Genomic DNA, 25,957 nt, shown 5'->3' with positions numbered 1-25,957 from the left:
TGGTACCAGAAAGAAAGAAAGAAAGAAAAAGATCACCAGCTTTAATTTCAATTTTGTACAATGGGTAAATTACACCCACAGCCACTGAACTTTACTCATTTAACATTATCACTGTTGAAGTTCAAGTCTTAACAATATGACAATTGAATTTTACACTTTTTAATATCAGTGGCCACTCAACGTCTCAAAAGAACCGTTGACAGTCTGAAAATAAAAAACTCAAAGAGTTAATGATATTCTAAAGAATTTTAATTCTTGAATATTTTTATTTTTATGTCATTTATGTGTTGTTTTGTTAAGAGAATTAGTGAATTTTTAAAGAGAGAGAACTCCAAAAAAGGTGATTTCGGAAAATAAAAAATATAATTTCATGGTAAATGTCGTTCTGAACAACTTTAATTCTTAAATATTTTTATTTTAAGATCGTTAAAGGTTATTTTGAAGACTTGGTTAAAGTTAAGTGGCAATCAGTGTTAAAAAATGTAAAATTTAGTGACAATACTGTTAAAAATTAAAGTTCAATGACTAAAATGTTAAAATAGATAAAGTTCAATGACCATGAGTGTAATTTACCCTTTTGTATGTTTTTTACTTTTTCGTGACACTAGAATACAAAACAAAGGTCCATCTCCCATCATCTTCTAGCCCTGTTCATTTTTTACTTTCGGTGCATTGTACAAAGGATAAAGCTTAAATTTAATATAAAGTAGCAAAAGTTTACTGTGAGATTATGCTTATTCCACCATTTTTGTCTTATTTAAACTTATATCACAACCCCACTCTTCTCTCTTCGCTGCTCTCTCCATCTCTTTTATATCAAAACTTACTGAGTTAACTCAGTCTCCTATTTTATGTTCTCTTCGATCTCTGGTTCCGTTTTCTCACCGTAGCAACTTCTTTTGGTGATCTTTCCTCAACTGCTATTCCTTAGAATCGGTAATTTCTATTTCTGTTTCTTACTTCTTCAATTCACTTGGATCGTTTTTAATTTTGTGTTCTATTTTATGGAAATTTTCAGATTGCGTTTATAGGAGTTGCTTTCTGTGAACCGGAACACAGATCTAGTTTAGATATCAAAACTTGCTGAGTTAACTCAGCCTTATACTCCGGTTGCTGCTCCTTGTCGAGTTAACTCAGTCTCCGATTTTCTATTGTTTCATTGTAGCAACTTCCTCTAGTGCTCTTTCCGCAACTGTTCTTCCTTAGAATCGGTAATTTCTGTTCCTGTTTCTCACTTCTTCAATTCACTTGCCTCTGTTTTAATTTTCTGTTCTATTTTATGGAAATTTTCAGATCGCGTTACTGGAGATGCTTTCCATGAACCGGGACGCGGATCTAAAGTACGGTGACGTTCTACGCACTATTCTGCATCTTTTTGCTTCTCTTTGTGTTATTGAAACTAATTAGTTGCATTACCTTTTGGTATTGTAGATCTGAAAGGATGTACAAGTATTTTAGACCAAAGACGAAAAATCTCTCGGCATTTTCATGGATAAAGTTGGAACTGAGAGTCTTGGAAAATTTGGTACAGGTATTTTTCTTTTTTATGCAAATTGTTATACTATAGATTATTACTTTTATACAATTGTTAGTGTTCCATTTTCATTTTATGTTAATATTTTATTTTATTATATTGGTTTTGACTAGATCTGTTATCGGTTTAGGATCCAGCTGAGTTAAAAAAAGGGTCAAATACATGAATATGATAATTAAGTATAAAATTACAACTAAATCATATCACCAAGTTTAATTCTTAATATATCATTATTTTCTATATATTATGATTTTACACCATAATTTAAAAATTTTAGACTTCAATTCATAAATCATAAATCCTAGTAAATATAGGGTAGACTTTTAATTTATAAATTCTAATCCTTAAATATATTAAAACTATTGATTTTACTAGTTTGATATAATTATAAAAATAAAAATAAAAATGCAATTAAAACTTAAATAATTAATTACGAAAAAAACATTGTTTACGTTTGTACTGTTAAAACTTAAACTTATAGTCATTGTTATTAACCAACCACATTCTTTTTAATTTTAAATTAATAAAGACACACACTAAAAATAAAGTTAAGTTTAAATGAATCAGAAAGTTACGTCACCTTTTCATATACCCATAAAAATCGTAAATTTTGATTTTATTTAGATAATAGATTAATAAATGAAATCTAATCAAATTTATCAACGGAAGGGCGGATCGGGCCAATTTGGGTTTTCAATAAATCCCAAATCCAACTAATTTTAATGTGCGGGCTTGTATTAGTTCGGACCGGACTGCGGCAAATGATAATATATATATCCAAACTCAATCCATAGAAGACGGTTGAACGAGTGAATCAGTCTATTAAGACTAGATGAAATGAAATGCAAGGTGATAGAAGGAAGATTTATTTCCTTGTATGTTAGGGTTAATGGTAGAAAGTATATCTTCGGAATACTCTCCCAGAAAAGGATAAGAAATTATTAACCCATATATTAATGGAAAAAAAAAGATGGCATAGGAATATTGTCCAGAAAAATAACGAGTATATATATATATGTTATTTTTTTTTTTTGGTAGAAAAGGAAAAGAAAAATGAATAACAACAAACTACCCAGGAATTAGCCTAGGGAAGCTAACCCCAATCCTATCTTCTAAGAGAAGATGAGAGATGAAACTAGGGGAAACAGGAAGGGTAGTAACGCCTAACGTCCCTTCATGGCCCGCCGCCGCCAAGCGATCAGCAACACGATTCTGCTCTCTAAAAATGTGTCTGAACTCTACTAGAAAATAAAAAAAATAAAGAATTGTTTTATCATTCTAAAATATAAAAGAGTAATTTTGTTTCCAACTATCCGCTATATTTTACTTTATTTTTTCTTAATTTATATTCAAATATAGAGTTTCTCAACCACACATTTTATTTATAACTTCTCAAAAGAATATTTTTTTTAGAAAATAATATTTTATTATTATTATATTAATTTTTCACTTAACATTCTTTTATTATTAATCAAAATATATTTATAAATTAATTTTAATAATTTAAATAATAATTATTGAAATTAATAATTAATAATTTGAATTTGATGTAATTTTTTTTGACAAAAATATTTGTCAATGTTAATTTAATTATATACATTTTCTTATAACTAGATACAAAATTTTCATATAATTTTAATTATTTTTAATAATAAATAAAAGAATTAAATAAAAAAATATAACAAAAATTAAATAATACTAAACTTAAAAATATAAATAACTTATAAATAAAATAAAGAAAAAGCAAAATAATATTTTTAAATTAAATAAAAACATAATAATTTACCATGTGTCAAAAATTATCAAGGGCAAGATGGTACTACATATTAGTACCATCTTGCCCTTTGGCATTTTTGCCTCAAAAGTTTTGTTTTCATAATAAAACACATTTTTGGTATTTTATATTTTTTTCTCATAATAATAATATCTTAAATATTAAGTAATTAATTTATTAATATTTATTAATATTAAGGTCCATGTGATCAAAACCGTAGGACACTGAACCCCAACAAAAAATTAATATTTATATAATAATAGAAGTTTTATTTAGTAACTTAGAATTTCTCATTAAAAAAGAGAAAAAATATGTTAAAAAGTATAAAAATAGAAAAAATAACTATTTTACAAATTTCATTAAAGCTATTTTGGTTACATTTGAAATTAAAAGATTAGTTTTTATTTATATAACTATGTAATTTGAAAATTAAAATAGATGGACTAAAGAGTTAATTACGATAAAACTTAAAACTTAAAACTTAAGTACCTTGTAATAGCATGATACATTTATTACTATGTTAGATAAAAGTATATAAACCTTATAATTATTTACCTTAATAATAATATTAATAATAATAACTATTTAGTTTTAAAAGATTTAGTTTTAAAAGATTTGTATTTTTATATTTTTTAGTTTTATATCCATTGGATTTTATTATATTTTTAATCCATCAGAATTTATAAAGTTGATATTATTATTAATATTATTATTAAGGTAACACTTATAGTAAACAAAGGAAAATTACATTAAAGACAAAAAAACTCTCAACCCACCTGTTAGACGAGGTGTCGCGGCCTAATCTCCCGGGCGGACCGGGGGGTGGACAACCTCATGGCGACGTAAGCGGCGATTGGCGCCGAAAGCAACCAATCGTGGAATCAAGCTGCTCGGCAGGACCAGAGCTCGGAGATATGGAAGAGTCGCCACCCACGAATGGGAAAATGAACACCGATCCCTTGCGGGAGACCGGTGTGGGTTCGGAAAACTTGGGTACGAGCCGAGAAGGCTAGCTCCTTTCCGGAGAAAGGCTACTAGGCACCCCGACATCGCCCGGTTATGAACCACCGGCCTCCTACTCAGCATGTTAGGCGATAACGGACTAATCGTATACTTCTTTAAGTTTAAAATTCATTTGAAACCCTTTTCTTTTTTTTTTCAGAAACCGTTTTGAGCATATATTATTGGAAAGCCATACTAGTAAAGAATCACCCATTTATGTTATACATACACAGAGAAGGGGGAGAAAGAAGTGATTTATTTACAACTTCATTTACATGTCACGCTGTGTGTTTATTCTACACTAACTTATTTTTCCCAAAACGAGTTTATTTACATGGTTCACACCTTAATCACCGTTGGAACGATTTAGGTGCGTTTTAAAACCCCGTTTGATGAAGTTTTACCCGAATCGCCGTTGGAACGACTCGAGTGTTTGAAAACGTTAGGATAAGAACCTTTTAATGAGAAAACGTGGTTAAACATACAAGTCAATATCATGTTGTACAAATCCTTTAAGAAAATGATTCTAAAACTCTATTATTCACGAAGAAAACGATTTTAATTATAATGTTCGCTTAATCCGCCGTTGGAACGGACTAAGGTTTTAAAACGTGGTGTTTTGAGAAATTATTTGAAATGTTAACAAAAACAACTCTATTTACTTACATTAGGAAACTCTAAAAATTCATTAGTTTAAATAATTATATTGAAAGCTCTCTTTTTGTGATTTATTTTCCTCTCTTATTTAATGGACTCTCTACCTATTATACTTGTAATAATAAGCCCATTTAAACCAAGACTCATACTCAAATAAAGCCCATTTGAAACATGGACCCATGAATGGTCCAAAGGAATAAAGAAAGTAATTCTAGCATATATATATATATACATTTAAATAAAAAAAAATAGAATAAGAAAATAAAAGTTTATACAAAAGAAACTATATGTATATAAAAATAGTAGGTACAATATATCTATACTTTAAAAATGTGAAAATAGTAAGTAAATCCTATAACTAAGAAAATAATATTCATCCAAAAATAATTTCCTTCAATAACCACTAAAATAATCCAAATATCCCAAAACTACATATATACATATCTATTATAGTTTTAAATATCAAAAATAACATATACTAATATATATTAATTATTTCCCAAAATACCCAAGTAAATAATCTTCAAAATAGAATCTAATAGAGCCCAAATGAATAAAAAGAAAGACATATATATACATATACTTATATTGTAAAATAGAATAATAATAAAAAAGCATACAAATATTCTAAAATAATTACATATACTAAAGGTCTAAAATAATTTGAAAAACATATATTACATAACTATACATATATATATTAAGGATTAAAAGCTTAAAAGTTAAGAAAAAGGGACTGAAATGGCATCTTTTATATTTTGGCAGATTTACCGACGGAAAATCCGTCGGTAAACAGCATTTAGTGACAGAAATGACAAATTACAGCATCACTCCAATATTCTCCAGATTTATTCGAAGCTTTAAATTAAATCTAATTCAATCGTTTTGGATTTCCGAACTACCAAATATGGATCATAGTCGAAAACGGAAGTTCCTAAACGACGTTTTTTTTTATTTCAAATCATTATTTGGAAATTTCTTTTAAATAAAAAACTTGTAATTACAACGTTTTCGATACCCGAACTACTTTTTTATCGGATCACGGTTCGTATTGGGATATCAAAACGATGTTTTTTATTTTAAAACAAAACCGAATTTTATTCAACACGAAATGGAAATTAAATAAATACGCTAATTAAATAAAATGTGACAACATAAATAAATAACTAAATAAATAAAAACTATAATATAAAAATAAATAGGAGAAGAAGATAAATAAAATAAAATAAAAGAGAGTCTAGTCCTCGGATAATACCTTAAATTCGGTATCTGACAGTCGAAGCCGATTGATTCCACCAACCACAATCTTCCGTTTTTAATGAAAATTTAGTAAAAATTGAACTTATTTTTCTCAAAAAAATTCACTCACTCTCTCTAAAAATGTTTAGAGTGAGAAAGCTCTCTCCAAAAATCCCCCCCTTTGCATTGGGATCCGTGCCCTTATATAGGGAAACGGATCCCGAAACTTTGGGTGACGCCCAAGTAAAATTGGGCGGCAGCCCAACACTAAATTGGGCTACCGCCCAACAATGTTGGGCGGCCGCCCAACGGTGTTGGGCGAGCGCCCAACGCAAGGTTGGGCGCTCGCCCAATGCTCGTTGGGCGCCAGCCCGACGACCCTCGAGGCGTGCCTCGCGCTGTCGGGCGCGCGCGCCCCGCGGCTGCCGAGCGCACGTTCCGCGCCGTCGGACGCTCACACGTTGCGACCGCCGAATGCGCGCTCCGCGCTGCCGGGCGCGCACGCTCAGTGGCCAACGAGAGCGTGCCCCGCGCTATCAGACTCGGGCGTTGCTCGGACATCGAGAACGTGCCACTCGTGGTTGGACGCGTGCGTCCGACGGACGCCGAGCGCACGTCCTGTGCCGTTGAGCGGGCGTTCGACCATTGTCGACCGCGCGCCGGATGCCGCTAAGCACCCGCGCCATGCCGCTAAGCATACGCGAGCCACCTTACCGGCAACAGCGACCCGCCGTAATTTTCTTTCCTTATTATACGCATATTATTCTTTATATATTTTTTTTGTTTTTCAAAACTTCCGGAATCAATCGCTTCAATCGTCTTGTTTTCAGGTTTTCGTCACAGGTCCTTCGACTCAGTGTCTACAGTTGCCCCTACTTTTCTATTTTGAGAGTGATATGTGTGTTTCGAAAACGTTTTTTGCTAACATAACACATGCAATGTAAAACATATAAAAGTAAAAGACACGTAAAGAGTAGGAGGGAGCATACCTGACCTTCGCGCTGCGCGTTCCGGTGTCATCCTCTGATTCCTTCCATCGTCACCTTTGGAGGGGCCGTCGATGGATGTTCTTTTCTCGGAATCTAGCGTACGTTGGTTATGGGTAAGAATGGCTCAAAAGCAATTTCGGTGTACGATCGTTAATGGGATGGCTCAAAAGCAACTCAGGTCTGCGACCGCGAGTAAGATGGCTCAAAAGCGACCCTGGTCCACGACTGCGGGTAAAATGGCTCAAAAGCAACTCAGGTCTACGACCGAGAGTAAGATGGCTCAAAAGCGACCCTGGTCCACGACCGCGGGTAAAATGGCTCAAAAGTGTTAGACGAGGTGCCGCGGCCTAATCTCCCGGGCGGATCGGGGGGTGGACAACCTCATGGCGACATAAGTGGTGATTGGCGCCGAAAGCAACCAATCGTGGAATCAAGCTGCTCGGCAGGACCGGAGCTCAGAGATATGGAAGAATCGCCACCCACGAATGGGAAAATGAACACCGATCCCTTGCGGGAGACCGGTGTGGGTTCGGGAAACTTAGGTACGAGCCGAGAAGGCTAGCTCCTTTCCGGAGAAAGGCTACTAGGCACCCCGACATCGTCCGGTTATGAACCACCGGCCTCCTACTCAGCATGTTAAGCGATAACGGACTAATCGTATACTTCTTTAAGTTTAAAATTCATTTGAAACCCTTTTCTTTCTCTTTTTAGAAACCGTTTTGAGCATATGATATTGAAAAGCCACATCAGTAAAGAATCACCCATTTATGTTTATACATACACAGAGAGGGGGAAGAAAGAAGTGATTTATTTACAACTGTATTAAATATTATATCGTGTGTTTATTCTACACTAACTTATTTCCCAAAAACGGATTTATTTACATGGTTCGCACTTTAATCGCCGTTGGAACGATTTAGGTGCGTTTTAAAACCCCGTTTGATGAAGTTTACCCGAATCGCCGTTGGAACGACTCGAGTATTTGAAAACGTTTGAGATAAAAAACCATTTAATGAGAAAACATGGGTAAACATAAGTCAATTTTATTTTGTACAAATTCTTTAAGAAAATGGTTCAAAACTCTATTATTCGCAAAGAAAACGATTTTAATTACAATGATCCTTTAATCCGCCTTTGGAACGGATTAGGGTTTTAAAACTTGGTATATTGAAGACGATTTGAAATATTAACAAGAATGACTCCATTTATTTACATTACAAATCTAAAAAAACATTAGTTTAAATAAAGAGTCTAGTCCTCGGATAATACATTTAATTCGGTATCTGACAGTCGAAGCCGATTGATTCCACGAACCGCGAGCTTCCGTTTTTTAATGAAAATTTAGTAAAAATTGAACTTAGGAAATTTGGAATTTTTGAGAAAAAAAATATTTTTCTCAAAAAAATCCACTCTCTCTCTCTCTAAATGTTTAGAGTAAGAAAGTTTTCCTCTTCTAAAAAGGCCTCCCCCCTTCACCTTGGGATCCGTGCCCTTATATAGGGAAACGGATCCCGGAACATTGGGCGACTCCCAAAAAAAATTGGGCGTCGCCCATTGTGGTTGGGCGGCCGCCCAACCTAGTGTTGGGCTACCGCCCAACCTTGTTGGGCGGCCGCCCAACTTTCGTTGGGCGATCGCCCAACGGCGTTGGGCGTCCGCCCGACGCGTTGGGCGTTCGCCCGACGTGGTTGGGTGCCCGCCCGGCGACCCTCGGGGCGTGCCCCGCGCCGTCGGACGCGTGCACTCCCTGGCCGCCGAGCGCGCGTTCCGCGCAGCTAGACGCTCGCACGTCGCGGCCGCCGAACGCGCGCCTCGCGCTGCCAGGCACGTGTGCTGAACGGCCCACGAGGGCGCGCACCGCCAGCGGTCCCAGGCATTGCTTGAGCGTCGAGAGCGTGCCACTCGCGGTGCGTCCGACGGACGCCGCGCGCACGTCTCGAGCCGTCAAGCGGGCGTTCGACCATCGTCGTCCGCGTGCGGGATGCCGTTGTGTGCCCGCCCCGTGCCGTTAATTTTCCTCAGCTTATTATTCTTTATATATTTTTCAAAACTTCCGGAATCAATCGCTTCGACCGTCTTGTTTCAGGTTTTCGTCACAGGTCCTCCGACTCGGTGTCTACAGTTGCCCCTACTTTTCTATTTTGACAGTGATGTGTGTGGTTCGAAAACGTTTTTGCTAACGTAACACATGTAATGTAAAACATATAAAAGTAAAAGACACGTAACGAGTAGGAGGAAACATACCTGACCTTTGCGCTGCGCGCTCCGGCGTTGCGCGCTCCGGCGTTGCTCTCTGACTGCATCAAACTCTGCTTCGGGCTGCACCCTAGTTCACGGCCGCGGGGATAATGGCTAAATAGCTACCCTAGTTTACGACCGCGGGGATAATGGATAAACAATTACCCTACTTTAAGATTGCGGGGATAATGGCTAAACAGCTACCCTGATTTACGACTGCTGGGATAATGGCTAAACAGCTACCCCATTTCAAGATCGCGGGGATGATGGCTAAACAGCTACCCTATTTCAAGATCGCGGGGATGATGGCTAAACAGCTACCCTGGTTTACGACTGCGGGGATAATGGCTAAACAGCTACCCTATTTCAAGATTGCGGGGATAATGGCTAAACAGCTACCCTGATTTACGACTGCGGGGATAATGGCTAAACAGCTACCCCATTTCAAGATTGCGGAGATAATGGCTAAACAGCTACCCTAGTCTACGATCTTAGGTAAATATGGCTCAAAAGCAACGCAATGGCTCAAAAGCAACTCCGGTCTGCGACCGTGAGTCAGATGGCTCAAAAGCAACTTCGGTCTGCGACCGTGAGTCAGATGGCTCAAAAGCAACTCCGGTCTGCGACCGTGAGTCAATTGGCAAAAAAGCGGGTTCTGTTTCTGGATTTTCTTACCACACTGTTGTTTGTATTTTCTCACTGGAGCTATCATCTCGACGATTCGATGGGCACACGTCTGAGTCCGAAATGAAATAGACTACTGATTGTTTTTCTGTTGACTGTCGTCTGTATTTTGACTGGTGTCACTGTTCTGTAAAAATTAGCTGTTGTCTGGAATTGATGTTTTGACAATGTTAGTCACTGTCTGGGAGAAATGCAGGTTGAAACGGACTGCAAATCGGAGGTCTGTGCACCTGGTAATTAATTATTTACTTTTTACCTTTATGTCAAATCGTACTTTTTTCACTATTTACGGGAATGCCATTCCCTTTTCCTATATAAGGTGGTGGGGTTTCATTTCAACCCTACACCTTCTCTCTCCTCTTTCTCTCACTAGACTTCAATTTGGATTATTCTCGGGATGGATTTATACGAATGGGATGGCACCAGAGGCATGGACGAGGTTTATGTAAACCTGGATAGAGTGTATACCTTCCACGACCCTACAACACACTTGAGCAGGACACGCTGCAACGAGGTAAGTGGTTTCTCACTTTTATTTGATTTGAACTCTAGGATTTAGCACTCCTATACGAACATGATTTGCATGCTAACTCTTAGACTACCTTAGAGGACCTTAGCTAGAAAACGTGAATTCCTTTATTTACACGTAACACCTGTTTGTTTTTGTAAGAATGCGCGCTATATGCATGTGAATAGTACACTACGAATTTATGCATGTTGACAGTAAAAACGATGTGAATAGTAAAAACGTGAATAGTGCACGTGAATAGTAAAAACGTGAATAGTACACGTGAATAGTGACAACGTGAATAGTAAAAACTTAGCTAATGCACGTGAATAGTAGACGTGAATAGTAAAAACTTAGCTAATACACGTGAATAGTAGACGTGAATAGTGACAACGTGAATAGTAAAAACTTAGCTAATGCACATGAATAGTAGACGTGAATAGTAAAAACTTAGCTAATGCACGTGAATAGTAAAAATGTGAATAGTGCACGTGAATAGTAAAAACTTAGCTAATGCATGTAAATAGTGAAAACGACGTGAATAGTAAAAACTTACCTAATGCCCGTTAACGTACGTGAATAGTAAAACCTAATCTACGCTCCTCGTCACCGCAGACGAGAGTGGATCAAAGAATTGACTCAACCTTACGTGAAGGACCCTACATGAGAGATTTTTTTACAGAAAATTGCTCCTAACCGACCGGATGTCTCTAGGTTAGATAATGAAAGAATACCTGTTCTTGACGCGTTCTTATCAAATGCATGCTTTAGGAGCCGTATTTAAATTTTCTTGTCTTGTTCTTTTTAGTTCATTGAGATTTCGGGGACCACCGCCGAGATTCACTCATGGTACGATAGGCTAGGCGCCGCGGCGAGAGCCCGCGTGCGCGAGTTGGGCTTCGAGCCTTTTATTGCAGCGCTGCCCCGCACCAACGGGGTATGCGATCCTTTTGGCCTACGGGCCTTATGCGAGCGGTGGGTTGACTCGACCCACACCTTCCACCTTTTGGTGAGATGACCATCTCGCCTCGAGATTTTTCGCTGTTGACAAGATTGCGAGGGAGCAACACTCCCGTCCCTTTCCACTTTGGCATGATGCGACCACGGGTCGACCCTGCTAGGCTTGCTACCTTGATTGGACCGGGAGTTCGTCTATGCGCCAAGTCTACTCCGGTGAAGTTTGTCTCTACCGCGAGCCTCTTGAGTAGACGTGATTTCTGCGAGACTGACGCTACCGACCTGGCGGTTCGTAGTTTCTTAGTATATGCTCTGAGTGAGACGATTTTTCGCACGAAGGGCGGGAAGGTACACGCAGGTCTTATTCAGGCACTTAGCGATCTGGATGCAGCGGCTTCTTATGATTGGGCAGGGGCAGGCTTAGCCTTTCTTTACAAGTTCTTGGATCTGACTTGCCGGAAGTGCAAGGACTTCGGCGGTTATACCTTTGCCCTGCTGGTACGTGACGCCTTCTTGACTTATCCGTCTTATCTTTTTCGCATTTTTCACACTCCTAGTCCTTGTTTTTACCGCAGGTGTGGGCATACGAGAGATACATCCTTCCTAGCCGGTCTCGACCTCGACCGAGAGTGCCGAGGCCGCCATTTATGACTCGATGGAGGGACTTCGACTTGAGCGCTGAGAGGAGACGGACAGTGTCGCGGCTTCTGGATCAGATCGACTCGCTGACCCTGAGTCAGGTAGATTTTGCCCCATCGTGCCAGATTTTGGTTTGAGCCTTTCTGACTTTCTCTTTGTGTATTTTGCTTTAGATTCAGTTCAGGTGGGATGACCTCGACTTCGGCCCTGAGTATGCATACGTGTCGATGATTCAGGAGCAGCAGTGTGTGCTCACCGGCCCCTGCGTGCGGGCGTGGTATCTAGGGGATCGAGGCATTACTGGGGTTAGAGACGCTAATTGGACGCCGGGTGAGATCCCCATCTCTATGTTCGCGGTACGGACCCTGCCTTTATCGGTCATTCGTCGGGACCTGACCCGTAGGTTTGTTGGTAGAGCGGTGTGGATTCACGCTGGGGGCCGCGAGCCTTACTTGTCTACTTTACTGAGCGCGAGGGATGCCCCAGCGACAGCGATGGAGGTAGATCCGGTGACGGACGTGTTTTCGAGAGAGGCGGTCGAGGCCGTCTTTGGTCAGGCGGAGGTTCCAGTAAGTGATTCCGTTCTCTTTTCATTTTATTCGTGATATGTTCGGAGGTTTTATTGTGTGTGTGTTTTTTTTTGCAGGAGGGATCTTGGAGGAGTGCCCACTTATCTGACTTTTTTGATGGCACTCAGACTCAGACACCAGCGCGCGAGCAGCCCTACTTCGTCGGCGAGTCCTCCAGCGCAGCCCGACCGGAGAGATCGTCCATAGGCGTGCCTATACCAGGCTACGGGAGGGATTATGCTACGATCTGCTATGACGAGTCTGGGACACCTTATGCGGGATTCGAGGCGGCCCCTCCTATCTTCTCCTCGAGGGTCCCGTTTGACCCCTCGGACGCTTCACTGACCACTAGGGAGACCTGTACAGACTACGTGGATCTATCCGGCTTCCTACGAGATCGCCTCAGCTTGCGCTGCACCGACCACCTGGTATGTATCATTACTGTACTTTAGTGTAGTGAAATGTATGCATGTATGTATGATTTATGTTTTTGCCTATGCTGCCTCTTATCTGTTTTTTTTTTTTTTTTTTTTTTTGTAGAGTGATCTTCATGCCCATGAGCGGAGACAGAGTGAGCTAGTGCGGGAAGCTGATGCCCGAGTTGGTCGTGTGTATCAAGAGAGGAACGACCACTGGTCGGGAGTGATGCGACGGGAGACTGAGTGTCGCCTTACCGTCGAGGAGAGGGCGCGTGATGAGTCGATCAGACGCCTTGCTGCAGAGGAGAGGGCACGAGCTGCTGATGAGAGCACGGGTTTCTGATGAGAGAGCGCATGCTGCCGAGGAGACACTATCTGCGGAGCGGGCATCTCACCTGAGAGATTTTGAGAACTATTGGGACTTCCCTCCGTATTAGGCTCGTAGCTTTCATTGTTGCTGTGTAGCTTTTATTAGAGTTTCCCCGATGTATAGCTGATGTATAGTGAGTGGGGTGGATAGTAGGTAGGCTTTTTGTGGAAAGTAGGATAGGAAATGTATAACCCGTGATTCATATTACCATGCATTCGGTAGATTATAATGATTCCAATCATTCTCGTCAAATATATTCATGCCTTTATTTATTTACAAACAACAGAAATATTTAGTCTCTTATACATTGTTTTTGTAATTGCTCAAGTTATAACTATTGTTACCAGGACCCGCCTTTCGGTTTTCGGATCCCGTCGATTTTTCTCCTCTCCTTTTACTATCCCGGAATTTTTAAATGAGTGCCCTTTCGGGTTTTCACCCATTGGGATGTCCCTTATTGTTGCATAGGTCGCCCTTTGCGGGTTTTCAACCTATCGGGAATTTTTCTTTATTTTTCTTTTTTATTTTTTTTACAAAAAGTATTTCTTAAGCCTATCCAGATTGGTAGGTTCGGAGAATTCCATGCCGTCCATTGTGGTTAACTTCACCGCTCCTTTGCTTAGTATCTTCTTCACGACGAATGGTCCTTCCCAGTTAAGCCTGAACTTCCCCCTCGGGTCGGTGTGCGTCACACGGATCTGTTTCAGCACCAAATCTCCTTCTTTGATAGGGCTGGTCTTGACTTTTTTATTGAAAGCCCGAGCCATCCTTCTTTGATATAACTGTATATGGTAAAAGGCTTCCATCCTTTTCTCATCAACTAAAGCCAACTGCTCGCATCGCCTCTTTACCCATTCCGCCTCGGGAATTTCTGCTTCCACTGCGATTCTCAACGATCGCTTTTCAATCTCAATCGGCAAAACTGCTTCTGTGCCATACACCAAAGAGAATGGTGTTGCCCCAGTCGAGGTTCTGACTGTCGTGCAATAAGCCCACAACGCGAGAGGGAGGTGCTCATGCCAGTTCCGATGTGATTCTACCGTCTTTACGAGGATCCTTTTAAGGTTCTTATTAGCTGCTTCTACTGCCCCATTAGCCTGCGGACGGTACGGAGAAGACCTGTGATGTTCAATGCCATATTCTCGGAAAAGATTCATTACTTCCCCCTGAAACTGGACTCCATTATCTGTGATCATGTGATGAGGCACTCCGAACCTGGTGATCAAGTGTTTTTCAATGAACTTTCTCATCTGCTTGGATCCCAGTTTGCTAAACGACTCTGCTTCTACCCACTTGGTGAAATAATCGATGGCGACTGCAATAAACTTATGTCCATTTGAAGCATTAGGCCTTACTTCGCCAATGATGTCAATGCCCCAAGCAGCGAATGGCCAAATAGGTGATAGCACGTGTAATTCCATGGCCGGAAGATGACTGCAATCACCGTGGATTTGACAATCGTGACATTTCTTCGCATACTCGTTACAATCCCTTTCCATGGTGAGCCAATAGAAGCCTTGCCTAATAATTTTCTTAGCGAGTACTGCTCCTCCCATATGGGCTCCACAAATTCCCGAATGTACTGATTCCATCGCTTCGCGGGCTTCACCCGCATCCAAGCATCTTAGTTGTAATCCGTCAATGTGCCTTTTGTAAAGCAAGTCGTTGTGGATGACGAACTGACGAGCTAGCCTTCTAATCACAGCTTGATCCCTAGGTTTTGACTCTGCCGGATATGTTCCATTTTTCATGAAGTTCACGATATCGAAATACCACGGTTTTTCATCTGCCCCTAACAGCATTACGTCTTCATAGCACGGTTTGTGAGATCTTCTCAATACCAATGGTTTCGAAGCAAGGTTCCGGGGGTTGTCCCAAACTGACACCAAAGTGGCCAAGGCATCCGCGGCCTGGTTCTGAGCTCGAGGAATGTGATAGAAGCGACATTCTTTGAATCTCAATGCCAACCCTCCTAGCTCATCTAGATACGGACGTAGCCTTTCTTCTCTCACTTCCCAGTTCCCTTGTGCCTGTTCGATGATCAACTTGGAGTCACCCCAAATTTCGACATATGATGCTCCCAGTGCCGCTAATGACTCCAAACCATAAATGCACGCTTCGTATTCGGCCATATTGTTGGTAAGGGGGAAGGATAACTTCTTCGCCATCGGGATTCTTTCTCCTTCCGGGGAGATAAGTAGTACTCCTACTCCGGCTCCATTCGAATTAACTGCTCCGTCGAAGAACATTTTCCACGGTATAACTTCGATTGCATTCAAATGTTCATCGGGGAAATCATAGCTTATCTCTTCTTCTTCTGTATTCAGGGGTTGATTAGCCAAAAATTCTGCCACGGCTCTTCCTTTGATAACCTTCTTCGTCACATATTCAATGTCAAACTCGGACAAAAGCAACAACCATCTGGCTAACTTCCCCGTCAAGGATGGAGTTCGGTATAGATACTTCACGGGGTCCATCCGAGAAATAATGATCACTTTATACGATTGGAAATAGTGCCGCAGTTTCTTCGTCAGCCACACCACTGCCACACATGTCTTTTCGATCATGTTGTATTTGAGCTCATACTCTAGGAACTTCTTACTCAAATAATACACCGCGTGCTCCCCACCGGTGTCTCCCTCTTGGGCCAACATTGCTCCAATAGATCGCTCTTCAATCGCTACATAGAGGAGAAGCGGCTTTCCCAGTTTAGGCGGTCTCAGCACTGGCGGATTAGACAAATAGTTCCTGACGCTCTCCAAAGCTTGCTGACACTTATCATTCCAAACAGCGGGTTGGTCTTTCCTTAGCAACTTAAAGATTGGCTCGCAGATTGCGGTGAGTCTTGCTATGAACTGGCTGATATACTGAACCTACCCCAGAAACCCTCTCACTTCCTTCTCATTTCTCGGCGCCGGCATCTCTTGTATAGCCTTTACTTTATCAGGATCTACCTCGATTCCCTTATTTCCGATTACATAGCCTAAGATTTTCCCCGACGAAACGCCGAAAAAGCACTTCTTCGGGTTTAACCTTAGCTTGAATTCTGCAATTCGGGCCAAAAACTTCTCGAGTGCGGCAAAATGCCCTTCTCTTGTCTCTGATTTGACCATCATGTCATCCACGTAGACTTCTACCTCCTTGTGTATCATGTCATGGAACAGGGCTGTGGCCATTCGCTGGTAGGTTGCCCCGGCATTTTTCAAACCAAATGGCATCACTCTGTAACAGTATGTTCCCCACTCTGTTGTGAACGAGGTTTTCGCTTTGTGCTTTTCGGCCATCTGAACTTGCATGTAGCCCATGAAACCATCCACATTCGTGTGTAAGACGCTTGACGCTGCACTGTCGATCAATACATCGATATGAGGCAAGGCGAACTCATCCTTGGGGCATGCCTTGTTAAGATCTCTGTAATCCACGCACATCCTCACTTTGCCATCCTTTTTCGCGATGGGCACTACATTTGCGACCCAAGGGGGATAGTCGATCACTTCGATGAATCCTGCTTCTAACTGCTTCTTCACCTCCTCTCTGATCTTATCTGCCCATTCGGGTCTCATACGTCGGAGCTTCTGCTTTACGGGCCTCGCCTCGGGATATGTTGGAATACGGTGAGTTACGATTGATTGATCGATTCCAGGCATGTCTTCGTATGTCCACGCGAATACAATTTCGTATTTTTTAATTATTCTCTCAAATTCTTTTCTCTCTTCAATAGTTAATTCTTGAGCAATTTGTATAAGTTTAGGATTTTCATCCGTACCAAGATTGAAAGTTGACATTTCTATTGTATTGATTTCAAATGTAGGCACGTTATATGAATGAGAATGCATGGAATGATCATGATCAACATCAAGCAAGTAAGCAAAATCAGAATTCATTTCATTGATAGCGTGGGTGATTACATCATCTGACTCAAACAAAGCAGTAATATAATTTTCATCCTCAATATCTTCGGACTTCTCATGAACTTTGGAGGTGCTAGGCTCATCTTTCGCTCCTGCAGTTGCCTCAATGGTGATGACTTGCTCTTCGGCATTCAAATCCAGCGTCATAATCTCCTCGACAAAGTAGCTTGCCTTTCCTTTGCCCCAGTCGGCGACATCATTGAAGATTTCAAACCCTGGTAGAATCTTTCCTTCCGTGCTAGTCCACGACTCGGAGGTTCCCGAATATGGCTTTCCATGCCCTTCGCTTACAAAATGCTTCCTCAAGCCTATTTTTCCTTCTGACTTTTAAAATCCGGAAACTCCGACAACCCTTGATGGTGTGCTCCTAATCCCATTCCCGGGATGAAACCTCCTTTCATCATCTTCACCACATCGGTGGTCATGCTCGATTCGTAAATCCCGGAGACTTGGAATCCGGAGAAAAGTTGAGGCTCAATTCCCAATGCTGCCACCGAGCTCAATTTCTCAGCTCTAATTGTAACTATCTCCTCCCCGAAAGGGAACTTGATCATTTGGTGGAGCGTGGAGGGCACACCTCCCAGCTTTTGGAACCAAGGGCGTCCCAACAACACAGCAAAAGTTACCGGGATGTCCAACACTGTGAATTCAGTCTCTTCTTCATGTGGCCCTACTTTCAATTTGGCCTTGAAAACTCCTTCAATATGCCTACGGCTGTCATCGTATGCTCTGATCACTGTTTCAGAAGCTGCCAAGTCTCCTCTCTCCACTCCCAACTTCGACAAGAGTTTCAACGGACAAACATTAATGGCCGATCCATCATCGACCATCACACAACTAGTCTTCTTCCCGTTAATTTCCGCTCGGATATACAATGGCTTGTTGTGAGCCTTCCCCTCTTCTGGGAGATCCTCGTCGGTAAACGTGATCTCAGTCTTCTTTAGGGCCATTATTGCCCCTACTAGCGCTGCCGGCTCAGTGTCGGTGGAGATCACCAAATTCTGCAACTCCTTCATCAGGTTCTCACGATGGTACTTAGAGTGGCATAAAACTTCCCAGACCGTAGACTTAGCTTGCGTTTTCTTCAACTGTTCAAGAACTTGGTCGTCGAGCTTAGGAGCCGAACCTTCTCCAATCTCAATCTCTACCATTGGTGCCTTTCCCTCGGCCACACGACCTGATCTCGTCATCACCGCAACTTCCGGCTCATCATCTGATTCATCCCAGATGTTAATAGGAACCCTTCGATTAGCATCCTCCTCGTCCGAGGAACTCGCCCAAATGTCTACGACCCTTAAATCCATGACGTGAGGAACACTCGGATTCAGGAAAAAGGGATCCGCTGATCCGTACAAAGCCCAACCTATCAACTCATCATAGTCAAGGAGGGACACCCGGCTCATCCTCCTTGCGGCCAACGGAATAGCACCTCGTTGTATGCACATAAGCTGCACCTTATCGCTCATTGTCTCATTACACTGCTCATAACGGTGCCTCCACCTTCTAGCATAATCCACAAAATGTTCCTCGGGGAATTGCCTAATCCTGTCCAGATCATCCAGGGATCCCGTCCATGGAATGTACATTTCATATCTCGCCACAAAGGCATTTCGGAGCGGTATCCAATGGCACATCTCTTCCTCTGACAGACCCTGATGCCACAATAAGGCTTCTCCCATCAAGGTTTCCGGAAAATGTTCATGCAACTCACACTGTGGGAATCCAGCGTTATACATATGATCGCGGAATATCCTCGCATGCTCTACACGATCCCGGTATCCACCATACCTAGGCATTGCTAACACCGCATCAGGTGTTTGGTAAGACGGGGAATCAGGAGTTTGCTCTGCTAGCATCCATACCGTATATTCCTTGATAAATCTCTTCGTCATAGCTGCCCAATCGGTCTTAACATACATTGGCAGCGACATGTACCACATCAGCGGTTCACCCATCAATGAATTACAAAACAAGCTAGTGATCTCTTCCTCTTTGAAACCCAAGGCTGTCATAGCCGACAAATAGAAGTGAAGGTGCTCCATAGGGTCCTTATTGCCATTATACTTGCTCACCCTTGGCAATGGACGCTTGATGGGTCCAATCTGCATTGCAAAGTGCTCCGTAGTTCTATCCTCAGCTCTTTGATACTTTTCTAGAAACAAATCCGACAACCGATCCCAATCGTGCTTGCAAGAGTCAGGTAAAGAATGGAACCATTCTAAAGGTTCGCCCACTAGCGAATGGTGGAACCACTGAGCAATTTCATCTACTGCGAAGGATTCAATAAACATGTCATGCATATATTCACGCAAGTGCACTTCGGGATCCCTTCCTCCACTGAACAAACCCAAATTAGGCACAATAGTCCGAGACGACCCTTCTCCGGTCTCTTCGGCACTATCCTCGTCGTATGGTGCTCCACCATCTGATCCTTCCTCCATTGGTTCATCCTCTTGTTCCTCACCCAAGAAGGACACATACAGACCATTTCCTACATTGCTTCTTTCGACGGAGTCCAACAACTCCTCTACATCTTCCTCAAAAGATTCCATCACTACAGTTTCCGTCAAACCAACTCCGATCACGCTCACCCTATGACTAGGCAATGGATTGCACCTAACGGAAGGGTTTGCTGACGAAGGATCAGCTATCTTCTTCTCCTCAATCAAATCTTGGATTTCGTGTTTCAGCCTCTCGCAATTCTCAATCGTATGTCCATAACTGCTGTGGAATTCACAATACCCTCTAGCCTGAATCTGCGGAGTAGGTTGAGCTTTGTTATACGGGGTAAGGGCTTTCAACAACCCCTTCTTCTGTAGACGTTCAAAAACTTTCGTATAGGTCTGATCGAACTTGGCGAACCGCCTCTTTTCGATAGCATTAAGATCAACCACTTTCACTGTCACAGATTCCGTACTCGCGCTAGGCCCTCCGGCACTATATCCAGACTTCGTCCGCTTGGTATAAGCTTTCTTCGGCTCCCCATCGCCTTCGACAGTCAAGGCACAACTATACATCTGATTGAAATCTGTGAACGGCATATATCTCAACTCATTCTTAATATATGGCAACATATTGCCAATCACCATTCGGATCTGATCTTGCTCAAGCGGCTTCTGTTTCATGACCGCGGCCTTAGCCCTCCATCTCTTTACGAAGTCTGAAAGGGATTCCCCAGTCTGCTGCTTAGTGCTCTCTAACTCTTTCAATGTGACTTCCAACATGGTGTTAAAACTATACTGAGCGATGAATGACTTCGCTAACTCCTTCCAATCCTTCTTTGTCACCATTGGCAGCGCATGGAACCATGTGAGGGCAGCCCCCTCTAGGTAAGTGTTAAACAGCCCCAAGACTTGATCCTCGGTCAGGATCGTGTGCTTCATTACCGCAACGTACTGATTCATGTGAGCGGTGGGATCTCCAGTTCCATCGAACTTTTTCATGTCAGGGAGCCGGAATTTCAGAGGCAAAGCTGTTGCTGTCAAGCAATTCTTCAAGTTATAGAAATCTTGACTCCCGGAGCTTCCTCCGCGCAAGTCCTGCACTTCCTGTGTGATGTGTTGCCTCCACTCCTCTTCCTTAGCTTTCTCCTTCTCTAACTGTTTTCGGACATAATCCTGATAATCCTCCTCATTCCCAAAGCGAGGGCCATCGTTCACCTCATTCTCAGCACGCTTACTACCACTCTTGTTGTCCTTCAGTGCTAACTCAGCTAGCTGGGCCAAGATTGCGGCCAGCTGGTCGTTGATATTGTTCACAAAATTCTCCAATTCAGCCACCTTCTCGTCGGTTGCAGACATACTGACGGAAGACTGAGTATACTCGGATGAAGATGATTCAGAAGCCACAACTACTGATTCGGGACTGTCTACTCGCGACTGATCAAACTGTCTGACAAGCCGATTACTCTCGCGAAACCACAACCGCTTAATGATGACGTCTGCGCGAACGGTATCCATTAGTATGTATGCATGATTTTATATGCATGATTCGTGGTGTGTGCGTTTATTTATTTATGATTATAAGATAAGAAAAACAAACGTTAGTTCTATTTACACGTATCACAACATCTCTCTTCCACCCTTATTCCTTCACACACTCGTTGGTCCAGGTCTCTTTCCTAGGATTTTGGTTTTTGGCTCACATTGCGGTCCAGGGGACGCGTGATGCCGTCGATAATTGCGGGAAATTAAATCATCCATCAGACAATACAGTTCGTTTTCGACGCATCAGCGTTCAGTGACTAAGAAATCGACCAAGTTGGATTGTCCTTTCAGAATAACTCGTCCTTTGTCCTTTCGCGAGATGAATTAATTCGGGTTTTGACTCCCTTTGAGCGCATCTCAGTTTTTAGACGTGGTACGAGTTACTCTTCTAGTCCAATCGTTCGTTATTGTCAATGACTCGTTCCCTTTTATTCGCGCGGGTTCGTGTCTCGATTTTTGGATTACAACAAGATCTTTTGGATCTATCGAGAGACGTAACCATACGTTTGTTTAGTGATGGAATCACTTTTGGATTTTATCTTAGGGAACGAATTCATCGTGTAACGTGTTTGTTCTTAGCGTCGAGGATTCGTTTGCTCTACGTGAAAGACGGTGAGTCTTTATTTGAGCGCACGGTAATCCTTCGGCTAATTACAACTCTTTGTTCCTCCCAATCCACGGGATATATCATCTCAGTGTGGTTATAGAAAATCAACGTTTCGTTGAATCGCGTGTTTGTCCGAAGCGAGGATATCACCGTTTTCTTTCCTTTAGGCGCGAATTTAAGCAAACACATATATCGGGCCATATTTCTTGCAGTTTTTGTAACGGTCGAAATGATCGAGTCGTTAGTCAAAACCCGCAGTCTCGTCCATATGGTGCAATTATATGGTTTGGCTTAATTCGGCTTCGAGATTTTAAACGGGGTATACTCTCGTCCGAGGCACGTATTCAACGACATTGGTTTATTTTCTTTAACTACTCTCGGTATTGATATATCGTAGATTCGGAATGATTTTGGTCGTTTAGTTTTCTTTTCTTTATTTTCTTAGTCATCTGTACGGACACATCCATTTCTCTTAAGAACGTCACGAGGCATAACGTAAAAGCTCGTCTTTCATTCGGAAGGGACGGGCTACTTGTGCGAAACTTTTCACGTTACAACAAGGTCGTTCGAAACAGAAATGTTCTTCGTTTTCGTTTCGTCGTGATCTCGTTTTATCCCAATTTATTTAAAGAATGTGAATAACGGCTACCGTTAATATAGTCTCTTGTATCGAAATGTAACTATCCTTAACACCGAACCGATTCATACTTATACGTGCTTACGTCATAACGTATTTCCTGAACACGTGCCTTCGTCGGGACACCGAAAGGGACAAGGCGGGTCGCACATGTTCATTCATATGAGATGACTAAGTCGTCTTTAGTTCAAATCGTTTCGATGTTTTGGGGTAATTAGTATGTCGATTCATGAGTATATATTAACGCATCGTCTCATTTTCTTTACATAGTTTAGGATTAGACACGTATCATGGTGGTTTGAAAACACGAACTGATTCATTTATCACATCAAAAATAGTAACGAGTAATCCTATGGAAACTTCTAAGGCTACTATATGCTGACACGGCTAACCGCGGGACCTCACAGGACCGCACAGATTCGCCCCTAACGAATGGATGGGGACCCTCTGGCGCCTTACTGTAAGGGGGAACTTACGCTATCCTCTTTCGAGCGACGAATGGACTCTCGCTAGAGGTTTCGCGGAAATTACCCAAAGGGTTTGCAATAATGCTCGTGAATGCATACGAAAAGAAGTAAAACGATCCGTCCCCGTTAAGGGCTTAGTGCATGCCTTCCGGAATCAAATTTCTCGCTTCCCCAGTAGAGTCGCCACTTGTTAGACGAGGTTCTGCGGCCTAATCTCCCGGGCGAACCGGGGGGTGGACAACCTCATGGCGACATAAGCGGTGATTGGCGCCGAAAGCAACCAATCGTGGAATCAAGCTGCTCGGCAGGACCGGAGCTCGGAGATATGGAAGAGTCGCCACCCACGAATGGGAAAATGAACACCGATCCCTTGCGGGAGACCGGTGTGGGTTCGAGAAACTTAGGTACGAGCCGAGAAGGCTACTAGGCACCCCGACATCGCCCGGTTATGAACCACCGGCCTCCTACTCAGCATGTTAGGCGATAACGGACTAATCGTATACTTCTTTAAGTTTAAAATTCATTTGAAACCCTTTTCTTTCTCTTTTTAGAAACCGTTTTGAGCATATGATATTGAAAAGCCACATCAGTAAAGAATCACCCATTTATGTTTATACATACACAGAGAGGGGGAAGAAAGAAGTGATTTATTTACAACTGTATTAAATATTATATCGTGTGTTTATTCTACACTAACTTATTTCCCAAAAACGGATTTATTTACATGGTTCGCACTTTAATCGCCGTTGGAACGATTTAGGTGCGTTTTAAAACCCCGTTTGATGAAGTTTACCCGAATCGCCGTTGGAACGACTCGAGTATTTGAAAACGTTTGAGATAAAAAACCTTTTAATGAGAAAACATGGGTAAACATACAAGTCAATTTTATTTTGTATAAATTCTTTAAGAAAATGGTTCAAAACTCTATTATTCGTAAAGAAAACGATTTTAATTACAATGATCCTTTAATCCGCCTTTGGAACGGATTAGGGTTTTAAAACTTGGTATATTGAAGACGATTTGAAATATTAACAAGAATGACTCCATTTATTTACATTACAAATCTAAAAAAACATTAGTTTAAATAATTCAATTAAAAACTCTCTTTTTGGTGATTTATTTTCCCCACTTACTTTAATGGACTCTTTAACTATTATAATTACAATAAACTAACATTTACACTCAAATGAAGCCCTTTTGAAACATGGACCCATGAATGGGCCAAAAGAATAAAGAAAATGGTTTTAGACCATATATATATATGTATACATTTAAATCAAAAAGGAAGATAAGAAAATAAGATTTAACCAAAAATCACTATATGTATATGAAGATAATAAACACAATATATCTTATACTTTGAAATGTGAAAATAATAAGTAAATCCTATAAATAAGAAAGTAATACTTATCTAAAAATAATTTAACTCAATAATCACTAAAATAACCCAAATATTCTAAAAAAAACTATACATATATATACATAATTAATATAGTTTAAATATCAAAAATACCGTATGCTAATGTCTATTCATTATTTCTCAAAATATCAAGTAACTAATATTTAAATATAACCTAAGTTAATAAAAAAGGGAAATACATATATATATATATATATTTATACTTATATTACAAAATAGAATAAAAAGAGATATACAAATATTCTAAAATAGATATATATACTAAAGTTCTAAAATAAGTTGAAAAACATGTATTACATAATCATATATATATATACTAAGGATTAAAAGTCTAAAAGTTAAGAATAAGGACTGAAATGGCATTTTTTACATTTTGGCAGATTTACCGACGGAAAATCCGTCGGTAAACAGCCTTTAGTGACAGAATTGGCAAATTACAGCAGCACTCCAATATTTTCCAGATTTGTTCAAAAGCCTTAAATTAAATCTAATTCAATCGTTTTGGACTTCCGAACTACCGAAAATGGATCATAGTCGAAAACGGAAGTTCCTAAAACGATGTTTTTATTTTAAAACATTATTTGGAAATTTCTTTTAAATTAAAAAAACTTATAATTACAACGTTTTCGACACCCGAACTACCTTTTTATCGGATCACGGTTCGTATTGGGATGTCAAAACGAGGTTTTTATTTTAAAACAAAACCGAATTTTATTTAACACGAAACGAAAATTAAATAAATATGCTAACTAAATAAAACGTGACAAAATAAATAAATGACTAAAGGAATAAAAAACTATAATATAAAAAAAATAAATAGAAGGAGAGAAATAAATTAAATAAAGAGTCTAGTCCTCGGATAATACCTTTAATTCGGTATCTGACAGTCGAAGCCGATTGATTCCACGAACCGCGAGCTTCCGTTTTTTAATGAAAATTTAGTAAAAATTGAACTTAGGAAATTTGGAATTTTTGAGAAAAAAAATATTTTTCTCAAAAACATCCACTCTCTCTAAAAATGTTTAGAGTGAGAAAGTTTTCCTCTTCTAAAAAGGCCTCCCCCTTCACCTTGGGATCCGTGCCCTTATATAGGGAAACGGATCCCGGAACAATGGGCGACGCCCAAAAAAAATTGGGCGTCGCCCATTGTGGTTGGGCGACCGCCCAACCTAGTGTTGGGCGGCTGCCCAACAATGTTGGGCGATCGCCCAACGGCGTTGGAAGAGCGCCCAACACGAGGTTAGGCGCCCGCGCCCAACCCTCATCGGGCGTCCGCCCGACGCGTTGGGCGTTCGCCCGACGTGGTTGGGTGCCCGCCCGGCGACCCTCGGGGCGTGCCTCGCGCCGTCG

At 41.1% G+C, this 25,957-nt stretch overlaps 1 protein-coding gene across 7 annotated transcripts; it reads left to right on the top strand.

Annotated features, from left to right (window-relative positions):
* Window positions 1-740: 740 nt before the first annotated feature.
* On the top strand, window positions 741-13,831 carry LOC136232346 (uncharacterized). 7 transcript variants are annotated; one of them, XM_066021439.1, is made up of 11 exons: window positions 741-936; window positions 1,019-1,211; window positions 1,294-1,340; window positions 1,432-1,531; window positions 10,314-10,350; window positions 10,544-10,631; window positions 11,434-12,080; window positions 12,158-12,322; window positions 12,395-12,790; window positions 12,868-13,218; window positions 13,331-13,831. In XM_066021439.1, exons 7-11 carry the CDS (start codon window positions 11,640-11,642, stop codon window positions 13,550-13,552), a joined length of 1,575 nt encoding a protein of 524 aa, XP_065877511.1. In that variant the 5' UTR covers window positions 741-936; window positions 1,019-1,211; window positions 1,294-1,340; window positions 1,432-1,531; window positions 10,314-10,350; window positions 10,544-10,631; window positions 11,434-11,639; the 3' UTR covers window positions 13,553-13,831. The 7 variants fall into 7 exon arrangements, with proteins under 7 accessions (XP_065877511.1, XP_065877510.1, XP_065877514.1 ...); XM_066021438.1 differs by having other exon boundaries at window positions 1,432-1,525; window positions 10,544-12,080; XM_066021442.1 differs by lacking the exons at window positions 10,314-10,350; window positions 10,544-10,631 and having other exon boundaries at window positions 1,432-1,525.
* The last annotated feature ends 12,126 nt before the right edge of the window (window positions 13,832-25,957 follow it).

The sequence above is a fragment of the Euphorbia lathyris genome, chromosome 6 (genome assembly GCF_963576675.1).
Source record: "Euphorbia lathyris chromosome 6, ddEupLath1.1, whole genome shotgun sequence".
In the NCBI taxonomy this organism is placed as follows: Eukaryota; Viridiplantae; Streptophyta; class Magnoliopsida; order Malpighiales; family Euphorbiaceae; genus Euphorbia; species Euphorbia lathyris.
The sequence above is the reverse complement of the archived record's forward strand: the minus strand, read 5'-3'. Positions and strand labels throughout refer to the sequence as shown.